Genomic DNA, 24382 nt, shown 5'->3' with positions numbered 1-24382 from the left:
TGAATGAAAGTTCAGAAAAGAAGAAAATAATGCCTACCAGAAAACATTGTGTGAAGTTTTCCCAATACTTCTACTTGATCTAACCAAACATCAGATATGAAGACAAACATGGCATCCTTGTTCTCATCTTCCAGCTGTTTCAGTTTTGCAGAAGTCTTCACAGACGCATTAGAAGGCCCTCCAAAAAAATTAATATTTCCGTAGTATGCCCTAGATAATTACAGCATAATTATTACCTTCTATATTCTAATGGAGATATTTTTCTAATAATTTTACAAATTATGCTCCTTTATCCAATGAGGTTATTTTTCCACCAGTGTAAATAGTGTCGTGAAAATGCATTATTTTGTAGCACTTAAAAGGCAAACAAGTTGTTTTAAGTGTTCTAAAATGAGGCAGGAAGCAATAAAGTAGTAAATAAAATATTTAAATAATAGACTATAACTGCTCCTTTTAAAACTGACTAAAGCAAAGAATAAATCATAATTTCCTATGTAGTTTACAGTAGGAGAAAATGTGGACTCAATCTGAATAATATCTAATAGAAGCCTCCAAAAATGTGCTCACCACTTCACCAAGCACCTCCACTTCCAGTAATAAAGACAAGCCTGCATAACAGAAATGTGAAAACCTGGAAGGAACCTTAAAGCTTTTCAAGAAGGGGCAGTAGGAAAAAGGGGGAATCCATGTACTTCCAGCTGCCACAGCTTTTGCCCACTCCCCAGCAGCTGCTGTCTTGCAGTTCCCAGCTTAAATGTTACTACTCCAGAGAAGCCTCCCTTGAGGACCCCAAAAGAGGCTAGATTCCCCCTTTATATACCCATATTGTGTCCTACACTTCTCCTTTGTAGTGTCTGTCAAACTTGTAATCAGCTAATTATGTGGGTGATTGCTTAGGGTCTCCCCTACCTAGCACCTAGCCCTGGCTTAGCAGTATCACATAAATTCAAAACATATTTATGGAATGAAAGTCACAAATCATGCAATATAGCAATGCTGCATGAGTGCTTATTATTAAATGATAAAGCAGGTTTAGTGTCCAAAAAATTAATATAGTACTGTGTAGTCATAAATAAAGAGATTACATATATAAATATATAAGATACATATACATAAATCACTAAAGTGGTAACTGTTTTTCTCTCTGTTTTGCGGAATTAGAGGTGACTCCCTTGTTTTCCTTTGTGCCTGTTGCAGTTTGAAGCTATATGTGCCCCAGAAAAAAGGTTCCTAGATCTAACCCATTCCTGTGGGTGCGGACCCACTGTCAATTTTGATCCACCTCGTTCAGGATTAGTCTTAATCCTCTTGCTGGTGTCTTTTTAAAAGGAAAGAATACAGAGAGAGAGAAAGCAAGAGAGGGCATTAGTGAGCCATGGAAACAAGAAGCTGAAAGGAATAAAACCCAGAAGAGAAAGGAGAAACCAGCGGATGCCGCCATGTGCTTGCCACGCCAAGGAGGAGCTGAGGATTGCTGGCTGCCAGTGTTCAGGAAGAAAACATCGCCTTCCTGACACCTTGAGTTGGACACTTTTCCAAACTCTAACCATAAAAAAGTGAATAAATTCCCACTGTTTAAGTTGAACCCATTTCATGGCACTGCATTAAAACAGTGCCCTTATATATTTTTAATTTTTTTTTCATAATTAGATACTATATTCATAAGAAAAAAAACCTTTTTTTTAAATGACTCAAGAACTACTTTTTCAAAGTAGCATAATGAGTGGAGTCAGAAACCCTGGGGTCAAAACACATTTCTGCTACGAGAAGCGCGTAACTGTGGTTATAACGCCTCTGCACCCACGTCTCCCCAGCTGCACGTGGCAGACCAGACCTGCCGCTCACGACTCCTGGGAGCGACAAGGGAGAGAAGGCACAGGAAGCCCCTGGAGCATGGTGCCCAGGACGCTGCGAGTGGTCAGCAGCAGTAGCTACCAGTTACCACCAGCTGGACTTGGCATTTTCCGTGGGAGGATCTTGCAGTTTTCAGACAAATGTGATAAGCTGATAAAACGGCATGATTTCAATTAAACATATACCCAAAGACAAACCAGAACATCAAAAAAGAAATGCCTATTAAACTGAATCTTGAAAAGTTAGAGTTCAGAAACGCCTTAGCACCATCACCCCTTGTGTCGTGGAATACATGGGACAAGGACAGGACAAAGAGGACCTAAGCTGTCAAGTAAGAAAACAAAGGAAAACTGTAGGAATTCTAAGAACTACAACACCTTTGGCTCAGAAAATAAAAGTCACATGTTCCTGTACCACAAGAAGCCAGTGAGGCCCCAGCAAGTCTGTATTCTAAAAAGTACTACACACATAACCTTGCAATGGAGGGAAGGACACTGAACCCTTGTAAATCATTTCTGGATCAGAATATGTTGTAGATCTGTCTGCAGTTATTTGTATCCCTAAAACAGTTTCCATGTAAAAAGAACACAGTAAATATGTGCTGAAGCTATTGCCTACCACCAGACTAGCCCTCTGAATTTTATTTTACAGGTATTTAAGAGGGAAGTAATTTATAATCCTAATAGGAATAAAACAATTATCTTATTTTAATGTATTTACTAAACCTCATACTAGTCCCTTAGTGTAACTAAGTACACAGAAAACAGTTGAATTTAGAGAAAATGGAAAAATATTTGAAACATAACAATAATGATCTCTTGGTTAAAATAAAGCATATGTCAGTACTCATGGTCAACCACTTTGATTATACCTTTTATTCCAAACTAGTAACTTTGAAGCTTGCATGAAACTAAAACATCAAGACAACAGCAATTTTGCTTTAAATATATTCCAAAGAAAACATACCATATTGTAAGAAGCCACAAACTAGCACAAAAGCACTCACTTAAAAGAGAGATGGCTGCCCCATCCTGTTCAGCATAACACAGTGACACACTCCTGGGCTCTGGCCCCACGTGGAAGCTTTGAGCAAATAGGAGGAACCGTCAGAAACATCTTTCTCAAAGCTCCAAGGAAAAGTTAAACGACTGCGGTTAACAGGATAAGCACTGAATCCAGAAGAAGGCTACTTGAAACCAGTAGGAGTTCAAGACCTGGCTAGTCCCTTCCTGACCCCTGACCAGGTCACAGCCAGTCTGCACTCCCAGTGAGGCTCGCCAGTCCCAGTTCTGGAGAGCGTCGAGTAATCCCTTGCGCATAGGGGGAGCATGTATGTCTGGCTCAACCTGTCTGGTGATGACCTGAGGGAGTTCTGGTCCCAGAACCTGCCCTGTGTGTAACAGGCAAGTCACAGAGTTTTCCACCATAATGCTGTAGGAGAGCGGTCAAGTCATGCTGCCTGAAGCCAGGGGTCACTGGCTGTCAGACATGTCGTCCAGTGCACAGGACCATGAGGAATCTGCTTCCTCAGGAAGAGGGACGTTCGTAAAGGTGTGAAGGTGTAGAATTCCTAGGGTATACCCAAGATAAGAAGCATGAAAGGATCAGGGAGGCCCTACCTCCCTAAACTCATGATATGGAGAAACTCTGAAGAAGAGTATTCACAGAGGTCAGTCTGCAAAGACTGGGAAAGGTATTTTCTTTTCCTTCCTTTCTTTTTTTGGTTAGTTTCTGGCATTCAAGGAAAGCTCTTTTATAATACTAGCTGGACACAAGAGTGAGGAACAGAAGCCTTAGAGCCTAAATTCTAGAGATAATACATTAAAATATCAAAACATCCAGGTTTCAACAAAAGATTACAAAGCATACAAAGGAACAGGAAGCAATGGCCCAGGCAACACAGAAAATTAAAGCACTGGAAACTATCAACAACAAGGACAAGACCTGAGACATACCAGCAAAGACTTTTAAAAGATGGTCCTACATATGCTCAGAGAGCTAAAGGAAAGGGTGAACAGAGAACTAAAGGAAGTCAGGATAATGACGATGAACACAGAAAGAATATCAACAGACATGGGAATTATCAAAAGGAACCTAACAGAGCTGAAAACCACAGTAATAGCAATAACAGCAATTAAAAATTCCCTAGGGGGGCTTAAAAGCAGACTGGAGCTGGCAAAAGAAAGAATTAGACAGATGAAGTCATTCAGTCTGAAGAGCAGAAGAAGAAATGAAAGTGAAAAGAGCCTGAGAGCCAGAAGGAAACCACCGAGCATATTAATACATGCACTGCAGGAATCCCAGAGAGAAAACAGAGAGGGGCAGAGAAAATATTCAAAGAAATAACATCTGAAATCTTTCCAAATTTAACAAAAGGCATGAATATAGACATCTAAGATGTTCAACAAACTCCAAACTCCAAACAGGATAAACCCAAATAGATCCACACACAGCATATTATAATCACACTGTCAAATGTGAAAGAATTCTGAAAGCCACATGAGAAGGAATGTGTCACGTATAAGGGAGCCTCAGTAAGATTAAGTGCTGATTTTTCATTGCAAACCAGGGAGGCAGGAAGGCATTGGGAGGACATATTTAAACTGCTGAAGGCAAAAAACTGCCAACCAAAAATTCTATACCTGGCAAAAATGTCTTTAAAAAAAGAGACAGAATTAAGACATTCCTAGATAAACAAAAGCTGAGGGAGTTCGTCACCAACAGACAGGTAGACTGGAAATCTTTTCCGGTTACAGCTGAAGCACAGAGATGGTACTGCAGCTAATCTAGGGGTCATTTCATCAGTATCCAGTTATATTAAAAAAATCCAGATGTCCAACCTTCATTTCCCATTTCTCTTTCCATTTTAACACAAAGCCTGTAATAACAGATATGATGCACCATCTTACATTCACTGCTGCTAGGATGACGAGATTGCTATGAAGTAAAGCAAGCATTCTGTACCTAGTAGTACTAGAGGGTTCAGTGGGTGGAAATCCAAAGGCACTGACGTGAAACACTTGATCTTCAAACCAACCTGAGAAAAGATGCCATAAATTATTTTCATTTGTCTAATTCTTTTTGTTTAAAGGACAAAACTAGGGTACACAAAGCAAAATGCTTTATTGCTAATAAATAAATATTGCAATAATGCTAGACTATAGTCTCATCTTCCATATATGAACAATGGAAGTTACCAATCCTACTGAGCTACAAAACATCAGAGCCATAGCTAGTCTCAATACAACGAAAAAGAGTTCACAAAAACAGAAATTAGATTCAGAAATGAATTTCTAGCCACTTTATTTCACGTTACATGCTTGGAGTAGAGAGAGATCAGATATACAAATTAGAAAATGTTTTATTTCATAATCCTATGAAAAGTCTGCAAGTTTTTAAAATATAACTTTATTTTATTTAACAAAAAAAATTCACCCTTTTAAAATGTGCAATTCAATGATTTTAGTATCTTTGCAAAGTTGGACAATGATCATCAGGATCTAATTTCAGAACACTTTCATCACACCAAAAAATAACCCTGTACCCATTAGCAGTCTAAAAGTTACTTTATGTTGTCAAAAGTATGCGTACTGGATCAATGTTCTCCTAAGTTAAATCACATTAATGTATTTTAACCAATCCAGGAATGATTTTAGGGCAAAATGATGAAGAAGATAATAAAAAAGTATACTGACTTACCTTCTGCTAAGACAAAGCACGCCTCTGTATATAAACCACTATGGAACTCGTATACAACAGTTGAGGAAACTAATTCTAATTCTAACTTTATTCTTGAGGCAGTGAAAAAGTGAACATACATTCTGCACCCAAAAGAACTTCTAAATAAATGCAGAGATTTAGAACTTCAACTCTTAATTGACTATAGCTTTAAAAATTATATATTTAAATGTCCCCATATTTAACTCCAAGATGCCTGGTTATACTGCCAGCATAGAATCTTCTTGGCATGCTAAAAATTCAGTGATTTGTCTGTATTTTCAAATAAGAGGTGGGCTGGTTGGAATCTGTCATATACCCCAGAAAAGCCTGTGTTCTTTCAACCCAGCCCTGTGGTGTAGATCTACTGTCAGCAGAACTTTTGCTCAGGTTGTTCCCGTGGAGATGTGTCTCAACCCATTCAAGGTGGGTCTTAAACCCCTTACTGGAGTCCTTTATGAGAGGATATAAGGCAAAGACAATTTGAAGAAAGCTCAGAGACAGAAACTCCCTGGGAGAAACAAGAAGGACCCACAGATGCCCAGAGACATTTTAGAAAGAAGGACCAGCAGACGTTGTCGTGTGCCTTCCCATGTGACAGAGGAACCCCAGATGGCAGCAGCTGTTCCCCAGGGAAGGTATCTTCCTCTTGATGCCTTAACTTGGACATTTTCATGGCCTTAGAACTGTAAATTTGTAATTTACTCAATCCCCTTTGTAAAAGCCAATCCATTTCTGGTATATTGCATTCTGGCAGCTTTAGTAAACTGAAACAAGATGGAAGTAATGTTTTTTTAAATCTCTGTTTAGGATTATGTTCTCTATATTCCTATGCCATTGCCATATGGATATTACACTGGGAACTTAAATAAGTAAATTTGAGAATGATATATAATCAATTTACCCAACTCATTTAACATAGATTTTATAGAAAATAAAGTGAAGGATATAGCTTTACTAAGATCTAGTTGTACTGTTCCAGTAGGGTCTTCCAGAAAAAATTTTCCCTAAAAAATTAAAAGAAAATTATCTAAACTTACATGAAAAATAAATACAATGACAAAATAACTAAAATACAATTTTGACAAAAGCATATATTGACAACAGCAAAAAATAAGGCAATTTCTGCTTTTCCATTCACTAGCCGGCAACCTCCAGCTCGTCACCTCACTGCAACTCAGACTCCTGCAGATCTAAAGAAGTGCCCCGGCTGCCACAGGGCGGCCACACCACGTCCTTCACCCAACAGAGTCAACAGTCTCCAAAGGACAAGTATCTGTGCTGAAGTGCTGTTCATTCAGAAACCCAGGACTCTTGGTTCAATCAGAGATCACTGGGGGAACTAATTTCAGGCTGCCTATGAAAAAGAGTCACCTGTACAAAACACTCCTTCCTAACATCCACTCAGGAAACCACATGCAGATGAAAAGGTGATGTGGTGAACAGGGCAAGAGTCGTAAATGAAAGAATAAGTTCAAGTATCCTCTACAGAAATGTGCCGGTAATTGACACTGCATCAATTCAAATGCTGAAATAAAAATGTGATACTTTTTAAGTTTAACTTACCTCTTTTGTTGTATACGCTGCTGAAGCAGGCACTAACTTACCTCTTTTAACTGAGTTATCATTCCAAGAACAATCACATCTCCAATTTTGGTTGTACTACCCAGTAAGGTTTCTATTGTTTTAAGCTAAAATAAAACAAAATAAAAATTTTTCCTTCATTAGAAAAGTTGTGGGTTTACAACACAATCATGCATAAAATACAGGATTCTTATATACCACCTGATTACCAACATCTTGACTGCAGCGGAACATTCATTCCAATTGATGAAAGCATAATTTTATAATTGCATTCTTAACTAAGGTCCATGGTTTAACTTAATTTTTAAAAGAATTTCTATTGTTACCATATATACAACCTAACGTTTCCCCTTTTAGCCACTTTGAGATATACATTTGAGTACTGTTAATTTCATTCACAGTGTCAGGCTCCTATCACCGCTATCCATTACCAAAACATTTCTATCATTCTCCATAGGAGCCCTGTCCATCTGAAGCCTTGAGTTCCATTGCCTTCCCCACCCATCCCCTGGTAACTTATACCATACTATTACAGGTTACTAGGGGATAAGAGTTAATGCTGTGTGGGTACAGAGTTCACGTTTGGGGGAACACAAGTCACAAGTTTTGGCAATGGATTTTGGTGATGGTAGCACAATATATATATATTTTTCATCATCATGATCATTTCTTGGAACATATGCATCTATTCAGAAAAAGAAATAAAAAGAAAACAGAAAAAAATTCCTACATACCATACCCCCCACCCCTCCCCCTCACTGATCACCAGCATTTCAATCTAAGTTTATTTTAACATTTGTTCCTCCTATTACTCATCTTTATTCCATATGTTTTACTCGTCTGTTGACAAGGTAGATAAAAGGAGCATCAGACACAAGGTTTTCACAATCACATAGTCACACTGTGAAAGCTATATCATTTATACAATCATCTTCAAGAAACATGGCTACTGGAACACAGCTCTACATTTTCAGGCAGTTTCCTCCAGCCTCTCCACTATATCTTGACTAACAGGGTGATATCTATTTAATGCGTAAGAATAACCTTCAGGATAACCTCTCGACTCTGTTTGGAATCCCTCAGCCATTGACACTTTGTCTCATTTCATTCTTCCCCCTTTTGGTTGAGAAGGTTTTCTCAATCCCTTGATGCTGAGTCTCAGTTCATTCTAGGATTTCTGTCCCACATTGCCAGGAAGACCCACACCCCTGGGAGTCATGTCCCACGTAGACAGGGGGAGGGTGGTGAGTTTGTAGCACAATATTTTGAAGGTAATTAGTGACCCTGAATTGAGAATGATTAAAATAGGAAATTTTATGTTGTATATATGTTACCACAATTTTCTAGTTTGCTAGCTGCCGGAATGCAACACACCAGGGATGGACTGGCTTTTAATAAAAGGGGATTTATTTAGTTAAAAACATATGGTTCTTCAGAGGAAAGGCAGCTAACTTTCAACTGAGGTTCTTTCTTACATGGGAAGGCACAAGGTCATCTCTGCTAGCCTTCTCTCCAGGCCTCTGGGTTCCAACAACTTCCCCCGGGGTGATTCCTTTCTGCATCTCCAATACAGAAATGCCTGGGCTGAGCTGCAAGTGCTGAGATGAAGTATGTTGAGCTGCTTGGGCTGTGCTACGTTGAGTCTCTCATTTAAGCACCAGCCAATTAAATCAAGCATCATTCATTGCAGCAGGCACGCCTCCTAGCCCACTGCAGATGTAATCAGTGACAAATGAGGTTTGTGTACCATTGGCTCATGTCCACAGCAAGAGAACTAGGCACCTTCACCTGGCCAAGCTGACACCAGAATCTAACTACCACATGTCTATCCCTTGTCAGCTTGGCAACTATACACAGCACCTTAAATGATATTAAAGTGGCAAAAATTCTCTTCTGGCTGTGGACCTATGAATCTCAAAACAAGTTTCTGGTGCCAGTATGCAAAGGAGGACAGTCACAGGATACATGTTTTCATTTCCATAGGGAGAAATTGGAAGGAACAGAGATGTCACAAGTCCCAAATTTCTGAAAACCTGCAGGGAAAACTCCATTGGATTTCAAAATCTGAAAGTCATTTATCCTTCAGCTTCAGAAAGTGGCAGTCCTACCCTTTCCATGGGCTTATGTAGTGGTCTGCCTCTTTCCAAATCAACCTGAGGGGACACTGAGGAGACCACCTTCTTTTCAGCTCCACCCTGAGAAAGCACTGGGACCACACCTGGGCTCTCTGCCAATTCTGGGGCACACGTTCAACCCCTCCCTGTAGTGGCAGTCAGGCTCTCCCAGTCCCCAAGGAGTGTGCTGTACCTTCTCCAAGGCCTGAGGCAGCACAACTCTTCCACCGCAACAAGGTGGGAGACTCACCCTCTGCCCTCAGGGCAAACTCACCCTCTCCAAGTATATGGATGGGTCCACTCTCCTGGCCCGAGACTTTCTAGCTTCAGACACAAGAATCCATGGTTCTCACTCTGCAAACTCCAGTTAGTCCCTTTTGTGTCTCCCTTTGTCCAGACTGGCAGTGGTTCCATTTATACCAACAGTCTCTTCAAGCACTCTAGGACTTCTCCATCATTCTCTTCTCAGTTCCTCCAAAATCTTCCCCTTATCCAATCAAAAAACTGTTCCAACATGTCTATTTGCAGATTGCAGCAGCACCCCACTTCTGGTACCAAATCTGGCCTAGTTTGCTAGCTGCCAGAATGCAACACACCAAAGATGGATTGGCTTTTAATAAAAGGGGATTTATTTAGTTAAAAACGTATAGTTCTTCAGAGGAAAGGCAGCTAACTTTCAACTGAGGTTCTTTCTTACACAGGAAGACACAGGGCGATCTCTGCTAACCTTCTCCCCAGCCTCTGGGTTCCAAAAACTTTCCCCTGGGGTGATTCCTTTCTGCATCTCCAAAGGTCTGGGCTAAGCTGCAAGCGCTGAGATGAGGTATGCTGAGCTGCTTGGGCTGTGCTACGTTACACTCTCTCATTTAAGCACCAGCCAGTTAAATCAAACATCTATCACTGCAGCAGGCACACCTCCTAACCAACTGCAGATGTAGTCAGCAACAGATGAGGTTCACATGCCATTGGCTCATGTCCACGGCAACAGACGTAGGCACCTTTACCTGGCCAAGTTGACACCTGAATCTAACTACCACACACAACTACGAAAAAACCCCAATATTTTTGTGCACTTCTCTTAGCTCACTTTCATGGGTAAATCTAACAGACAAACTTTTACAAATTCCAGAAGCAAACTGCTTGATAAAAGGTATTTAATTTTTCATTTTGATAAAATTACCAAATTTACCCTTTCTATATATAGTTTTATTAAAAGTAATCCATGTTTACTGTAGATAAATGCTACTGGACCTCAGTCAAGACAAACACTTAACCATGAGCCAAGTTTCCTTGAGACCTGAGTTGCCTATCATGAGCTGGGTCATCTGATCCATTAAAATAAAAAATATAGATGAGGAAGAAGAAATAATGGCACACAAATACATCACATCCCCTGGTGGCAGGTGTGCAGCTCATGACCTGCCAAATGCTTTTTCCTCAATAGCTGTTAGTAAAGACAACCAGAACCAGTTTGCTTTCAGCTGGCAGGGCCAGCAATACCTTCACTGTCCTACCTGAGGGTATATCTACTCTCCAGCCCTATTTATAATCTTGTCCACAGGGACCTCGATCATCTTTCCCTCCCATAAGACATCACAACTGTCCATAAACCGATGACATGTTCACTGGACCTACCGAGCAAGGTGTAGTAACGACTCTAGACTCATTGGTATGGCATTTATTTGCATGTCAGAGGATGGGAGATAAACCCAACAAAAATACAGAGGCCGCCCACCTCAGTGAAATTTCTAGGTGTCCTATATTGCGGGGCATGTCCAGACATCCCTTCTAAGGCAAAGGATATGCTGCTACATCCCTCCTACAACCAAAAAAGAGGCACAACGTGTAGTTGGTCTCTTTGGATTTTGGAGACAACATATTGGGTGTGCTACTCTGGCCCATTTACTGAGTGACTTGAAAAGCTGCTAGTTTTGAGTGGAGACTGGAAAAAGTCCAGGCTGCTCTGCAAATTGAAGTCTTGAGAAGAGGTATGTGGATAGACCTTTCTGAGTAGGTAAAAAACATGAAGAGATTGGTGCTCACCATAGAGTAACTTCAGCCGAGGAAGATTTTAATAATCAAGTGGATCTGTAAAGCAGTTCTGTGGATACCAGTCAGACTCTTTCCCCAGTCACTGCCCAAAAGGCTCAGCAATATGGGCTTCTACTCACCAAGGCTGACCTGGCTATGGCCACTGCTGAGTGCCCAATGTGCCAGCATCAGAGACCCACACTCAGTCCCTGAGATGGGATCACTACTCGAGGCAATCAGCCTGCCACATGGTGGCAGGTTGATTACAATGGACCACTTTCATGGGAGGGACAGTGATTTGTTCTAACTGGAAAAGACTCAGGACACAAGGCAGAGATTTCTGTCAACACTAGGCAGGTAACCAGGTCAGTTAGCTAGTTAAACAATTACTAGTAGTTCATTTTCGCTTAAAATTCAATATATTAGAATTAAGCAAAAAAATTCAAACATATAAGTCACCCCACCCACCCACTCCCAAAACTAGGATAATGCTCTAACCTGGAATTTGCTCCCGCAGTCATCAGGGTGAGAGCCTATCACTGGAGGAGTGAACAATTCATGCCTGTGGGTCCTCTATAAAAAAGAGTCACATGAACTATTAAAACATATTTAAACCTCAATTTATACAAATAGCACTCTAATGAAACACTGTCCTTTAGCAACTGTTACTATTATATATTCTTAACAAATGTGAAAATCCATATAATTTTAACAATATACTTAATAATTATGACTACAATTTTTAAAAATAGAAAAAAACACTTCTGAAAAAAACAGCAAGGTCTACTGAATGCCTGGCAGCAGCCCATCCTGAGATGAGGATCTGAGGACAAGAGGCCGAGTCCTGGCCCTCAGAGCACAGAGAGGTCAGGGAAAAATGCCAGCAGGGACAATACAACAGAGCTCAGTGAGGGCTGACCGTCCCCTGCACAGAAGGTGGCTGCTCACCAAATCCTAAATGACAATGAGACTTTCCAAGCCAAAAACAAAGGAAGACCGAGACAAGACATTTCAGGCCAGGGAAAGGTATGTCAAAAGAGCTACAAGAGTAAAAGAGTGTGAGGGAAGCTATGAGAAGTTGAGTACTGTTGACTCCTGGGGTGCATGAGGCCAAATGGCAGACAAAACAAGAGATTACCTGGAGCATCAATCTGGGGAACTCTCTCTGCCCCCTCTCATGCCTGCCTCCCTTCTATACAAGGGACCAAGGCCTAGTAAATGAAAGCCATTGGTTCAGGATGAGCTAGTGCCTCAAGCAGGGCCAATAAAAGACATATTCAAGACTTGTTAGAATTAGGAGAAAAGAGGAACTTGCACCCCAAGGGGTCTGTTAAGGCTCCTGGTGGCCATCTTTGTCCCCTAAAAGGAGAACCTGTTTGAAAGTAAATCAATTTTTGAAAAATTGCTGGGAGATGGGAAAGGGCAAATGTCTCATGGTTGTTTGAGCTCCTGGATCAGTCATGCTTGAAACCAGTGACTCCAGACTTCCTGGTACCATCAACCAATAAATTATGTTTTGTTTTAGTCAGTTTGAGTTTCTGTAACCACTAACTAAAAGAGCCTTGACAACTGAGACTTTGTATGCCAAGTTAAGAAGTTTATCTTACAGACATAGGAAAACAAAGATGATTTTGAATTAAAATAATAAAATCAGATTGGTTTCCTGGAAGATAAATGCAATAAAATATGAAGAATGGGTTGAGATTCAATATTTTTATTTCACAGCTGAGAAAATTGAAGCTCAGAAAGGTTAAACGATATACCCCAAAACTAAAGGAGACTTTATAACATAATTTTTTAAAAAAAGAAATATGGTATTCACTTGAAAGACACTGTTCCAGACATGGCAGAGGAAACCAGGATGGGGTCTGCAGTCTGATAACAGGGAAAAGCATCCCAAAGGCCAAGTCAGGGCCGGCTCTGCTAAGTAAGGAAGAGGACATGTCCAGTGGTCAGTGGGTTTAAAGTAGGAAGAGATTGCATCCAATTGGAGATTAAGAAGGAGGAATTTCAGAAGGGCCTTTTGGAATAAGTAGGGTTTCAACAGTGGAGAAAAGAAAAACAGTAAAAGCAGTCACAGAAGCAGAAAATTGGGAACAGCATCTCCATATTTCAGTTTTGGCTGCAGCAGAGCTTGACTAGAGTGAAAGTAGAGATTAGGCCAAAAATCTCAAATTATAAGAAGTATAATTTATATTTAACTCAATAGGCAGTGAATTTCCTTGAGACTTCTACAAACTCATGACATGATCAGAGCTATACTGAAGTATAGCTTGGTTTGCCAGAGCTGCTGAAACAAATACTACCAATTAGTTACTATAACAGGGATTTATCATCTCACAGTTTTGGAGATCAGAAGTCCAAAATCAAGGTGTCAGCAGAACCAGGCTTTCTCCAAAGCCCACAGTGCTCAGGTGGTGGCTTGCCAGCAATCCATAACTCAATCTCTGTCTCCATCACATGACCACGCGTCTCCTCCTGTCTACTACTCCTTATTCCCACTGGTTATAAGGACTCCAGTCATAGTGGATCAAGGCCCACCACGATTCAGTTAATAACGTCTTCCAAGGTCCTATTTACAAATGGGTTCATACCCACAGGAGCAGGGATTAGAACTTCAGCATGGCCTTGTAGGGACATTCGCCCCATAGCACTTCAGGAAGATCAATCCAGCAACATAATGTAAGTGATGGAAGGAGAGAATGAGCATCCGCAGCCCGCCTTCTCCTCAGCCCATCTTCAGTGCTCACTATTGCAGTTCACCTCTCTTTCAACCTTTTTCTTGTACTTTCACCATATGATGCCATTCTGGCCTGCCCCCCGCAAACCATCCTTTCCCTTTTTCTTTCTATCATTTCTCTTTTTCTTACAGAACTCATCCTTGTAGTTCCATCTATTTCTCTATGTAGCCTAAATTTCTTTCTTTCTACCCAGATCTCTTTTCTTAGCTCCAGACACACATTTTACCTGCTACCCTACTGGTAACATTTAAACGCAAATGTTTAAAACAGAACCTGCCATCATCGTCCCCAAACATTCTCTTTTTCCTCTTTGTTAATACATCTCCATTATTCTACTTTCTCAGACTCAAAACCTCAATCATCTTTGACTCCTCAGACTCAAAACCTCAACCATCGTTGACTCCTCATGCTCATTCTTCTCCTTCACAGCAAATCCGGCACCGTGAACTCTGGTTTCCACTGCTTCAGGGCTGTCCCCTCTTTCTACTTTCCTTGCTGTTCCCTTCCAAGTAGTCATTTGTGCCTGGACTAGTATCTCAGGTTCCTCTATGCCTTCTCTCACACTCTAATTCATCCCAACCAGCTGGTAAAGGAAGCTCTCAAAAATCCTCTGGGAGTGGGACTCTCTGGCATTTTAGGGCTACCTCTACCCGCAAAACAGAGTCCCAGTTCCCGGGAATGAGACCCAGGGCACATCCTCAACTGGACGCCAATCTGCCTTTCCAGACTCACCCCTCCTCAGGGGCCCTACACGCCACACAATGTGGCCTGATGGCTCATCATTTCTTTCACAAAGTCCATTTTCTTCTTCTGTGTACCTTTGTTCACACTGTTATCGCCATCTTTTCCCCATTTCCACAAGATCGAAGTAATCAAGGCCCTTGCCAACTGCCATCTTCTCCTCAACGCTGTCCCTGGTGTTCCCACTGAATCCAATCTTTTTTATAGCACTTACCAAATTTTATATATATTTTACATTTATATAAAATGATACTTTATACTTGTAAAAATGGCTTTAACTTCCTAGATTATAAGTTTAGACTCCTTGATGGCAGTATAGTATAGTGGACAAAGCTTGGGCTTGAGCCTGGCTCTACTTGGAAGATGTGATCTTTGAGCAAAGTTTCCTTGCCTGCCAAATGAGGATAATAATAGCATTTATACACATATAAATGTTGTGAGAATTAAACAAGGTAAATAATGCACGTAAAGTGCTAAGCACAGTGTCCAGGATATCAAAAGCAAGTAATAAACATTAGCTACTATTTTTATCATCATTATTATTAAGAGGAAAATATCTTTTCACCTCTGTATCGCCTATATAATCTTGAACAGAAAGAACCCTGTAATAGTCTGTTGAACAAAGAACTTTGGACTATAAAATTCCATCTTCTGATTAACCCCAAACCTTATCTAAGTTGGAACTGTCTCTAATTTTCCCCAACTTACCTGGTGCAAAATGGTGTATCGCTCACGAAACAGCTCTGCTTTATCTCTTGCTGTTCCAAATAAATTTGGTTCAGGGTGGCTGGTCATTAATATACTAGAAAAAAAGGAACATCTATTCATGACTATCACAGTACACAAAGGCATGTCCAAAATTAACTTAAAATCAATCGATGGTATACTTACGGAAGAAATTTTTTTCTTTCTGAATTGTACACAAAGCGTGGAATATCAAATGCTCCTATGATATTGAAAATCTGTTCTCTGAAAAACATTCCACAAAAACACAAGACCAGATTTACTAAAATGTAAGTGCTCTAGGTGAGCATAGCAATTTGCATTGTAATTTACATCACACATAACTTTTTATATTTTCTCAGGTCACATATATAATTTCCTTCAGTGTCAAAAAACATGGGAGTAAAATTTTAGCTTGTGCATTTTCCTTTCAAAAGAAAAGAAATCACGGCTAATACTCTTAAGCAAAAGAGAGTTTTAAATTAACTTCTAATTAAGACTGTCAATTGCTGAAAAAAAAATTATGTTCGTACCTCAAATAACTCTCTCAATATATATCTATTTTTATAAGCTACAATCTTATTAAAGGATATGAATCATTTCCAACAATTTTTAAATCCAAAATATTAGGCAGAAGAGTCCCAGGAAAAGTTGTATAATAGAAAAAGAACCCACAAAATTCTGGCCATAACTTGAGACTTCTAGTATATTACCAAAGAAAAATCAACAAAATAACTTAATGTCAGACAACTTTTAATAACATAACCATATTTGAACTACATTAAAAAAATAATTTAAAGTACCACTGCATAAATATTCCAACTTAAGAAAAAAATCTTTCCTAAAATTATATTTGTTTTTCTCCCAGACTGAAAATGATCAAGAAAGACCCTGCTACCTGGTGGTAGCAACAAGTACGGAGTAGCAGAGAATCAGTGGGCTGGCAGAAAACCTGGATTCCAGCCATAGCTCTACTATTTTCTAGTGGATCAATCTTGCCAAGTTATTTAACTTGCCATGTCATTTCTTCATCAATAAAATGAGAACCTCTCTCTTGTGCTATGATATAATTACTTCCAACAAGTGAAGCTGTGAAGACTTTTCCCCATTCACGCCTTACTGGACCTCTGCCTTGGCCAGCTGTAGCATATGACCAACGTCACAGAAACAAGAGGTACTTTAATGTCGGCCTTGGTTGAACTATAATCCTTACACTTTGGTACAATCATCTTGAGTTGCTACTGATGATTTTAGGGGCATGTCACTGTGCTGCAGTATCTTTAATAAGGAGTCCTCAAGGATAAAATTAAAATTCCAAAATTTCTTTATTTTTTGGCGGTTCTAGTAAGTTCTAACAAAGAAGAAAATTAAAACTACTGACTCAAATAAGGCTCATGGTTCATTTCCTTCATCTCAATTGCCCCAAATAGGAAAGAACTATTAAAGTTAAAAACTGCTCTCTGTCCATTTACCCAGATGTTTTTCTCCCAGTTAATCCCTGTGAATTTGGAAAGTATCATATTCAAAGAAGAAAAGGAAAGAAGGACATTCAGGGAAATAAAACACAGAAAAGTTATTGCCACATAAATTCCTAAAGCTCTAATGGTATAAGATGGAGGAAAGATTCATAAAACTGAGGTCCTTCATTCCTTTGCATTCACTACGTGACCCACATTAAATTGCTGAACTTCTCTGAGGTTGGCACATTCCTAAGAACAAAACTAAAGTAAGCTTTTGAATATTTGATTCAACTGATACATATTACACAGAATACGAAGTCAGATCAACTGGGTATGTGGCAAAAAGTAGTAATGGCATAAACAACAGTACAATCTAAAATCCTAGGAAGAAAATAATAAAAATGAATCATTTAATAACTACAGCTCCCTTATAGAAATGTTAACCAATAATTACTTTCCCAAGAAAATAATAAAAATAAGCACTTGATAGCATTTTCAATGGGGGAAAATGTTCATTTTAACCACATACATGCTTTCCTCTACTGACTGACTGCATTCCTGGACCGCTGCTTCCACCACAGAGCGCTCAATCATGTTTGATGACACTGAAAAGAGAATTTAAAGTCAAATTTTAAAAACAGGCATAAAAATTAGCTCTTTATACAGGCAGCTCTTTTCCTAAAAATAATCTGCAAATACTAACCCTGATATTCTAATTATATAGTTCTTAGGGAGAAAAAAGTGTTAGGTCAGAATAATGAAAGCTGTACCTCAAATACCTTAATTTTCCACACTGTAATACATTTGTAACAGTCAAATACCTTAACTTTCTAAATTCAGCTGTAAGATCCTGGTTTTATTATTTGGAGACAATACCATCTCAAGATTACATTAGTATAATTTCTATCACAACTGCTGTGTTTCGACAGGCATGATAGTAAGAGTGATAACAATAACAGCTACCATGTATTAAGCACTTTCTAAAAATGTGGACTTTCCTCAATACCTTACAAGCATCATTTCATTACAGAGCTGTCCTATAAGATAAATGTTAATATGCCCTTATCTTACAGATGGAGAAAGCATGGCTTTGAACAGGTCTTTAAATTGCCCCCAAACAGCTCTCTACAGAGCAACACAAATCTAGGGCCGATTCCAGAGTGGGTACCCTTAACCACTTTGATATATTCTCAAGCAAAATACCATGAGACATTTTATATTAACTTATAATAAGGGCCAGCTTCATGTTCTATATTTTCAACTGTAGTGGAACTTTTTAAGGTAAAGGTATATTTACAATTCTGCCTTTAGAAGAGGAAATGAGATATAATAACAGTTTCTCCTATATTATGGAACATGTTTCTTCCTGTATTATCAAAGAAAACAGCATCTGCACAACATAGAAGAGTGACACAAACCACTCCTATCCTTCGGTACACTAGGGACATAGGATGTTTTTTCCAGAAGAGCATTTCCCCTTCAGAGGCCAGCACTCCTGGTGTAAGGTTAAAGTGTGTGTTAACAGAAGGACTAAAGAACAGCTAAAGGAAGAAGACGGAGCTCCCCTTGCTCAACTGCTCATGCTTCTCCAAACATTCAGGATTACCTAATCTAAGACACAGTAATGGGAATGAGCACTCAGAAGAGACAAAAGTGCCTCAAAGCACCCAATCAAAACCAGAAGGCAGTGCAGGGAGGGGTCTGCAATGGGGGGAGGAAACACAAAAGGGGAACAGCCTGGCATTCTAACTAAACTAAAGGTACTATTCCTTGGAAAAAAGTGCTGCCATGCATTTGTATCCTAACATTGGGACATTTTAATTCTAAATCCTCACCTTCTATTTAAATCTATAGCTCTAATTCAGAATTCAGAACTATTTTACCAATTTAAGAGTCATTGGAAAATGCTCCTTACAAGGTTGTTTTTCAACAGCATCGATGATCTTTTCCAGTGTGTCTTCCAGCTCTAGTTCACTGACGGACTGAAGAGCAGCTGTGAGGTACTTGATGGCTTCACTGACAAGAGAAAGAAAGAAAGATGAGGTGCGTCGTGGGTATTTAGGGCTAAAAGTTTTATGCCAAAAACTGGCAAACATTCATCAGCCTGGCATTGAAATCAAGATCCCTTCACGACTCCCCAGAAGCACCTTTCCTGCACTTTCTAAATTCTTTCCTCTATCTTCTGCCAACATAGCATTCTTAAAACTCCAAATCACATCCTTCCTCTAAGAAGTTTTTCTAGATTAGCCCTATCTGACACAATGTCACCTCCTTTTGAAATTGTTAAAATTCCACTCATTTATACCTTCAACAGGACACGTTACATTAGCCTTGCATTATTTATTATCTTACAGTTGTGGCAGAAACCCAACTGCCTCAACTAGGACACTCAAATATGTATTTATTAATTTGATAATGCATATGCTTAAAATAAATTCCAGCTAACTGAATGCTATTTCAGCATGGTTTTCCGTTATAAAATCAGAAAAAAAGAGGCTAAAAAAATGCTGATGTTAATATAGAATATAATCACGGATGCAATCTATGCCAGTTTGAAAGTATTATGTACCCCAGAAAAGCCATGTTTTAATCCTGAGTCAATCTTGTGGAGGCTGCAATTTCTTTTGATCCTAATTCAATATTGCAGGCTGGAAACTTTTGATTAGATTATCTCTGCAGAGATATGACACACCCAAGTGTGGGTGTGATCTGTCGATTAGATGGAGATGTGACTCCACCCATTCCAGGTAGGTCTTGATTAGTTTACTGGAATTCTTTAAAAGAGGAAACATTTTGGAGAGAGCCAGACACGACACAGTCAACAGAAACTTCAGAGCAGAGCTGACACAGATGCCAACACTTGGAGAACAGAGACGCAGGAACAGGGGCTGAAAGCAACAGAGCCCAGAAGCAAGGGACCAGCAGATGCCAGCTGCATGGTTTTCCAGATGACAGAGGTTCTTCAGACCCATCCACCTTCCTTGAAAATAAGGTATCTTTATCAGGATGCCTCAGTTTGGACATTTTCATAGGCTTAGAACTGTAAACTTGTAATTTGTTAAATTCCCTTTTAAAAAGTTGTTCCAGTTCTAGTATATCACATTCCACAGCTTGCAAACTCACACACAACTCATACTAAAATCACATAAATTTCTGACTTCAATACCAATAATGCTTAGAATGAACATTGTCTTCTTAAACAACTTACTAATTACATACCATTCTGTACTTTCAGCATACAATTTTACACATCACATCAATATTATCATTGTAATCTTCACACTAATTGTTCTACATGTTGAGCTGCTTATTGTTTCACATGTGCATGTCATATCTCTCCAATTATTATAGGTGAGGGTCCTTGAGAACTTGGGGCCCATGGCATCCTTTGCAGACTCAATAGAAAAGCACTCTGAAGGTGGTCCATAAATATTTGATGGCTGAGTCCCTAAAATTACACACACTTTGGGTGAATCTTGGGACAGCTCTTAAGATAGACCAAAGCCTGCAAACCCACGTAAGAGCTGGCTCCTCCTAAATCCTATTAAGCTCACCCAGTGCCTCTGGCCTTCCTAATGCTTTCACTACCCTTTCTACAGCCATCTCTTCCCACCATTCTCTACCCCTAGTTAAGTCCCACACCAACTGACTTCAATGAAGACTATGCATCTTGTCACTCACTCTCGTGGCACTTCTCTCCAGGGATCCTCTTCACAATTGAAATTAAACACGGTGAATTAGCTCTTTAATATCCACGGTAGGCAGCCTTCTAGGATGGCCTCGTATGATCCTTGCCTCCTAGGAGTCACATGCTTGTGTAATCCCTGCCCTTGAATATGGGCTGATTCTACTGACTTGCCTCTAACCAACAATATATAGCAGAAGTGACAATATTCGCTGTGTGATGGCTTTAAAAAGAGAATTTTTAAAAGTGGAGGGGGGTGCAAGGGTAGCTCAGTGGTATGATTCTCGCCTGCCATGTGGGGGACCCGGGTTCAATGTTGAGACCATGTACCCCTCTCCCCAAGAAAAAAAGGTGGAGGGATGCCACTTTCTTGACTAGGTTACAAAGACTGACTTCCATGTGGCAAGCAGACTCCGTCTTGCTGGTTATGGCAAAGAGGCCCACAGGGCCACAAGGTGAGGGCCCCAGCTAACAGGGGCAAGGAACTGAGACTGTTAGCTCAACAAGTCAGGAGGTACAGAACCCTGCCAACTCCGGGGGGGGCCTGGGGGCTGATTCCGCAGCGCTGAAAGCTGAGATAACTCCCACCCCTCTTCACGACAGGCTTGCAGAGACCCCAAAGCTGAGGACCCAGTAAGTACACCTGGATTCCAGACCCACAGAGACTGTGAGACAATAAATGTGCGCTGTTTTGGGAGAATTTGTTTTGCAACAATGGATAATTAATACACTATCCCAACACCTCCCCCCACCCCCACCAAATCCACAATGTCCTGTTCTTCACTATAATACGCCCTTGTCCTAGGACAGTAATTTGCATCTAACAGATTTCTAGATATTTCTGACTGAATCAATTAATGAAGCTCAATTTTTGGTCAAATCCTAAGTGGAAAAGAAAAAATTAATCAATTGCTCACATTTTCAAAATGGATTAGTTGAACAAATGTCATTATTTTCTAACAGAGACTATCACTTGCCCTTGCATATTACTATCCCCCCCAAAACTCACCATTACTGAGATAAACAACAACAAAAAAGCTCTACACACACAACAGCAGCAATAAAGCGTGGTAGAGAAATGTGCACGCGGACCAGGTGTTGTCACATGTGTAAAATATTGTATTCTAAAAAGCAGTGAAGATGAGCGAATCCTGGAAAGGATTCTTTCCATAGCTTCGTAAAAACAGTGACAAGGCCAGGGAACATGACTCCTGGGGTACAGGAAGCTAAAAAAACTCATAAGAGAAAGAAAACCAACAAACAAAAAGATCCTGCAGGCGACGGAAGAACCAGCCCTTACAAGTCTAACCCTTCTCGTGGAAGTAAGACCTGGTCCAAAAGCGGGGGGACGGGGACCCACGTCTCCGCAACCCCGTAACTCAGCACCTCCGGACGCGCCCCTGGGTTCTCCAAACCCCTCATTCGGGGCCACCGTCGCTTGCGGGACCGCGCGGCGCGCATCGCACTCGGTGCAGCCCACGCCTCCCGCAGCGGGAAGGGGCCGAGGCGGCCGGTCAGCGGACGGCGGGCGCCGGGTCTCCGGCTCGGCCGGCCCAAGGGGACCGTCCCGCGCGAGCGTGGGCACACCCAAAGGTCTCGCCCACTCGGGAGCGGCCGGGTCCCTCTCGCCACGAGAACCTTTTAGGGACCCCTGTCCTTTAAGGCCAAGCCCCCCTGGCCCCGGCTGTGCCCACCCAGCTCGACTCACCCCCGGAGCAGCAGGCCGCGTAGCTGGAAGGCCGAGAGCGCCCGGCTGCGCACCCGCCCCGGCGCCATAGCCGCGTTTTCGCGCCACAGCCGCGGCCCCTAAGCCCCTCCCGCCTGGCCCGTAGGCACCTCCCACCCCGGCCCACTCGGACCCGAGACCCCGCCCACCAACCCTAGTCCACGCCCCCAGCCCGCCCCTAGGCACCTCCCACGCGGCCAGCCCAGTTCCTAAGCCCCTCCCGCCCCGCCCCTAAGCCCCTTCCGTTCGGTCCCTAGGCCCCTCCCACTGCCCCTCCCCTATGCCCCGCCCGCCCGGCTCTTCCGGACCCTAGGCCCCCCCACTGCCCCGCCCCTAGGACCCTCCCACCCGGCCCCAGCACCGCCCGGACGCATCCTGCTTCCCTGCCCCGCCCCGTCCCGCCTGGCCCAGGGCACACCCGCCTCGGCTTCGTCTCTGCTGGGTCTCGCTCCGGGAGGTCCCGGGACGCCCCCGGCTCCTCGGACCTGGCTGGCCTCAGCCGGGCGCCCGTCCGGTGAAGGGGACACCCCTTTTATTGCTCGGGTGCGGAAAGACGACAGCGTCCTTCCCTGGTGTCCGGTTGGGAAAAGCGCAGTCCTTATCCCGCCGTGTCCTGGGGCCACTCTGCGCTCTCAGCGCTGCCCCGGACCTGCCGCAGCTCGTCCTGGGCTGGCTCAGCTCCGACCCCGACGATCCTGGGAGGCCCGAGAGCTGCGGAGGATGCACGGTTCCTCGGGAGGTGGGGGAGAAGCGGGCTGGGTCCCCCTCTCCTCCCCCAGGAGTGGGTTTCTCCTGGAGACACTGTGTCGCCACTCGGTTCCCCGGGACATCCACTCCTGGTGGTCACCCCCACCCACGCTGCTCTAGTTTAAGTTGCGGGCTTCCTTGTGTCAGCCGCTAGCAGAACCACTTTAAATGGATTAACGGACGCGTGGCTCACAACAGCTGAAGGAGCTGGGCGCTATTTTTTTTCCCCCACATCGTTTTAGATGAGAAGGCTGAGGCTCGGAGACGGTCAAGGGCTTGCCCAAGATGACAGATCCACTAAGACGTGGAGCCACGACTTGGTTAGTCTGACTCCAGTAAGTGGACTGATAATCTGCGATTCTTCAAAATGCTGTCTCTAATGAGTTGAGTAAACCATGGAGGGCTGTATATTCTGATTTTGCGTAACAATGTTCTCAAAGTTCATTCACCTAGATGCACACCTCGTGGTTTCATTCATTTCTGTAGTTGCAGGATATTCCACCACAGTTTGCCTTTCTGCGTCTCAGTCACTCTACCCTTTGGCCACCTCCATCCATTGGGCATCATGGATAATGTCCAAAATAAAAAATCCATGCCTCATAGTATCCTCACTTAGTTGTACAATCACCATAACTTTCAATTTTAGACAATTTTCATTACTCAAAAGACAAAAATAACACCCTCACCAAAGAGAAAATAAAAAACTCCCCTTAACTCTGGTCCTCGGCCCCATTCTTTTACCCTCAGTATTTCTATGGTACTGGTAGTGTCCTCCTTTACATGCAGTAGTAGTTTTGCCCTTTATCCCTCTCTTATGGACTCTTTGTACATAGATTCCTACTTCTGAAGTAATTCATGTAAAAACTTATTTATATTTTCAGTGTTAATCAGTGAGATACATGGCTGTATATAACCCCTTTCAATCATATTATATATTCTTATAAAACATGAGGACCATTTCTGTGTACTAATATGCAGGCACCTCCAGGCTATATGGGTAAATAAAAAGAAAAAGTATAGGATAGGAGAGGAAATAAGAATATATAGATATACATAATTCCTTGGTTCTGCATTAAAAACAAAACAAAACACTGGAAGGTTAAATTAGCAACTAATAAAAATGGTTACTCATAAAGGGGACAGGGTGAGGTGGAGAAGACACATAGAAGTGACACCTTTCATCATAATTTTTACCCATCTATATGTTTCACATAGTCAAAACAGAAAAGCAAATTTTAAAAAAGTACACTGAAAATTGA

The 24382-nt window shown here is 41.6% G+C and overlaps 1 protein-coding gene across 1 annotated transcript in view; it reads right to left on the bottom strand.

Moving 5' to 3' along the window:
• The window catches only part of POLE2 (DNA polymerase epsilon 2, accessory subunit), a 32257-nt gene extending 9801 nt beyond the window's left edge, over positions 1-22456 (bottom strand). Inside the window, exons 1-11 of the mRNA XM_077126833.1 lie at positions 22359-22456; positions 18881-18981; positions 17495-17570; positions 15674-15751; positions 15491-15584; positions 11799-11873; positions 7179-7262; positions 6522-6578; positions 5554-5602; positions 4819-4891; positions 38-210 (exon numbers count right to left, since the gene is read on the bottom strand). Of these exons, the coding sequence (XP_076982948.1) occupies positions 38-210; positions 4819-4891; positions 5554-5602; positions 6522-6578; positions 7179-7262; positions 11799-11873; positions 15491-15584; positions 15674-15751; positions 17495-17570; positions 18881-18981; positions 22359-22426 (928 nt within the window). The 5' untranslated portion in view covers positions 22427-22456. The remainder of the gene's footprint in view (positions 1-37; positions 211-4818; positions 4892-5553; positions 5603-6521; positions 6579-7178; positions 7263-11798; positions 11874-15490; positions 15585-15673; positions 15752-17494; positions 17571-18880; positions 18982-22358) is intronic.
• Between the last annotated feature and the right edge of the window lie 1926 nt (positions 22457-24382).

Source organism: Tamandua tetradactyla, chromosome 14 (assembly GCF_023851605.1).
Source record: "Tamandua tetradactyla isolate mTamTet1 chromosome 14, mTamTet1.pri, whole genome shotgun sequence".
NCBI lineage: Eukaryota > Metazoa > Chordata > Mammalia > Pilosa > Myrmecophagidae > Tamandua > Tamandua tetradactyla.
The sequence above is the reverse complement of the archived record's forward strand: the minus strand, read 5'-3'. Positions and strand labels throughout refer to the sequence as shown.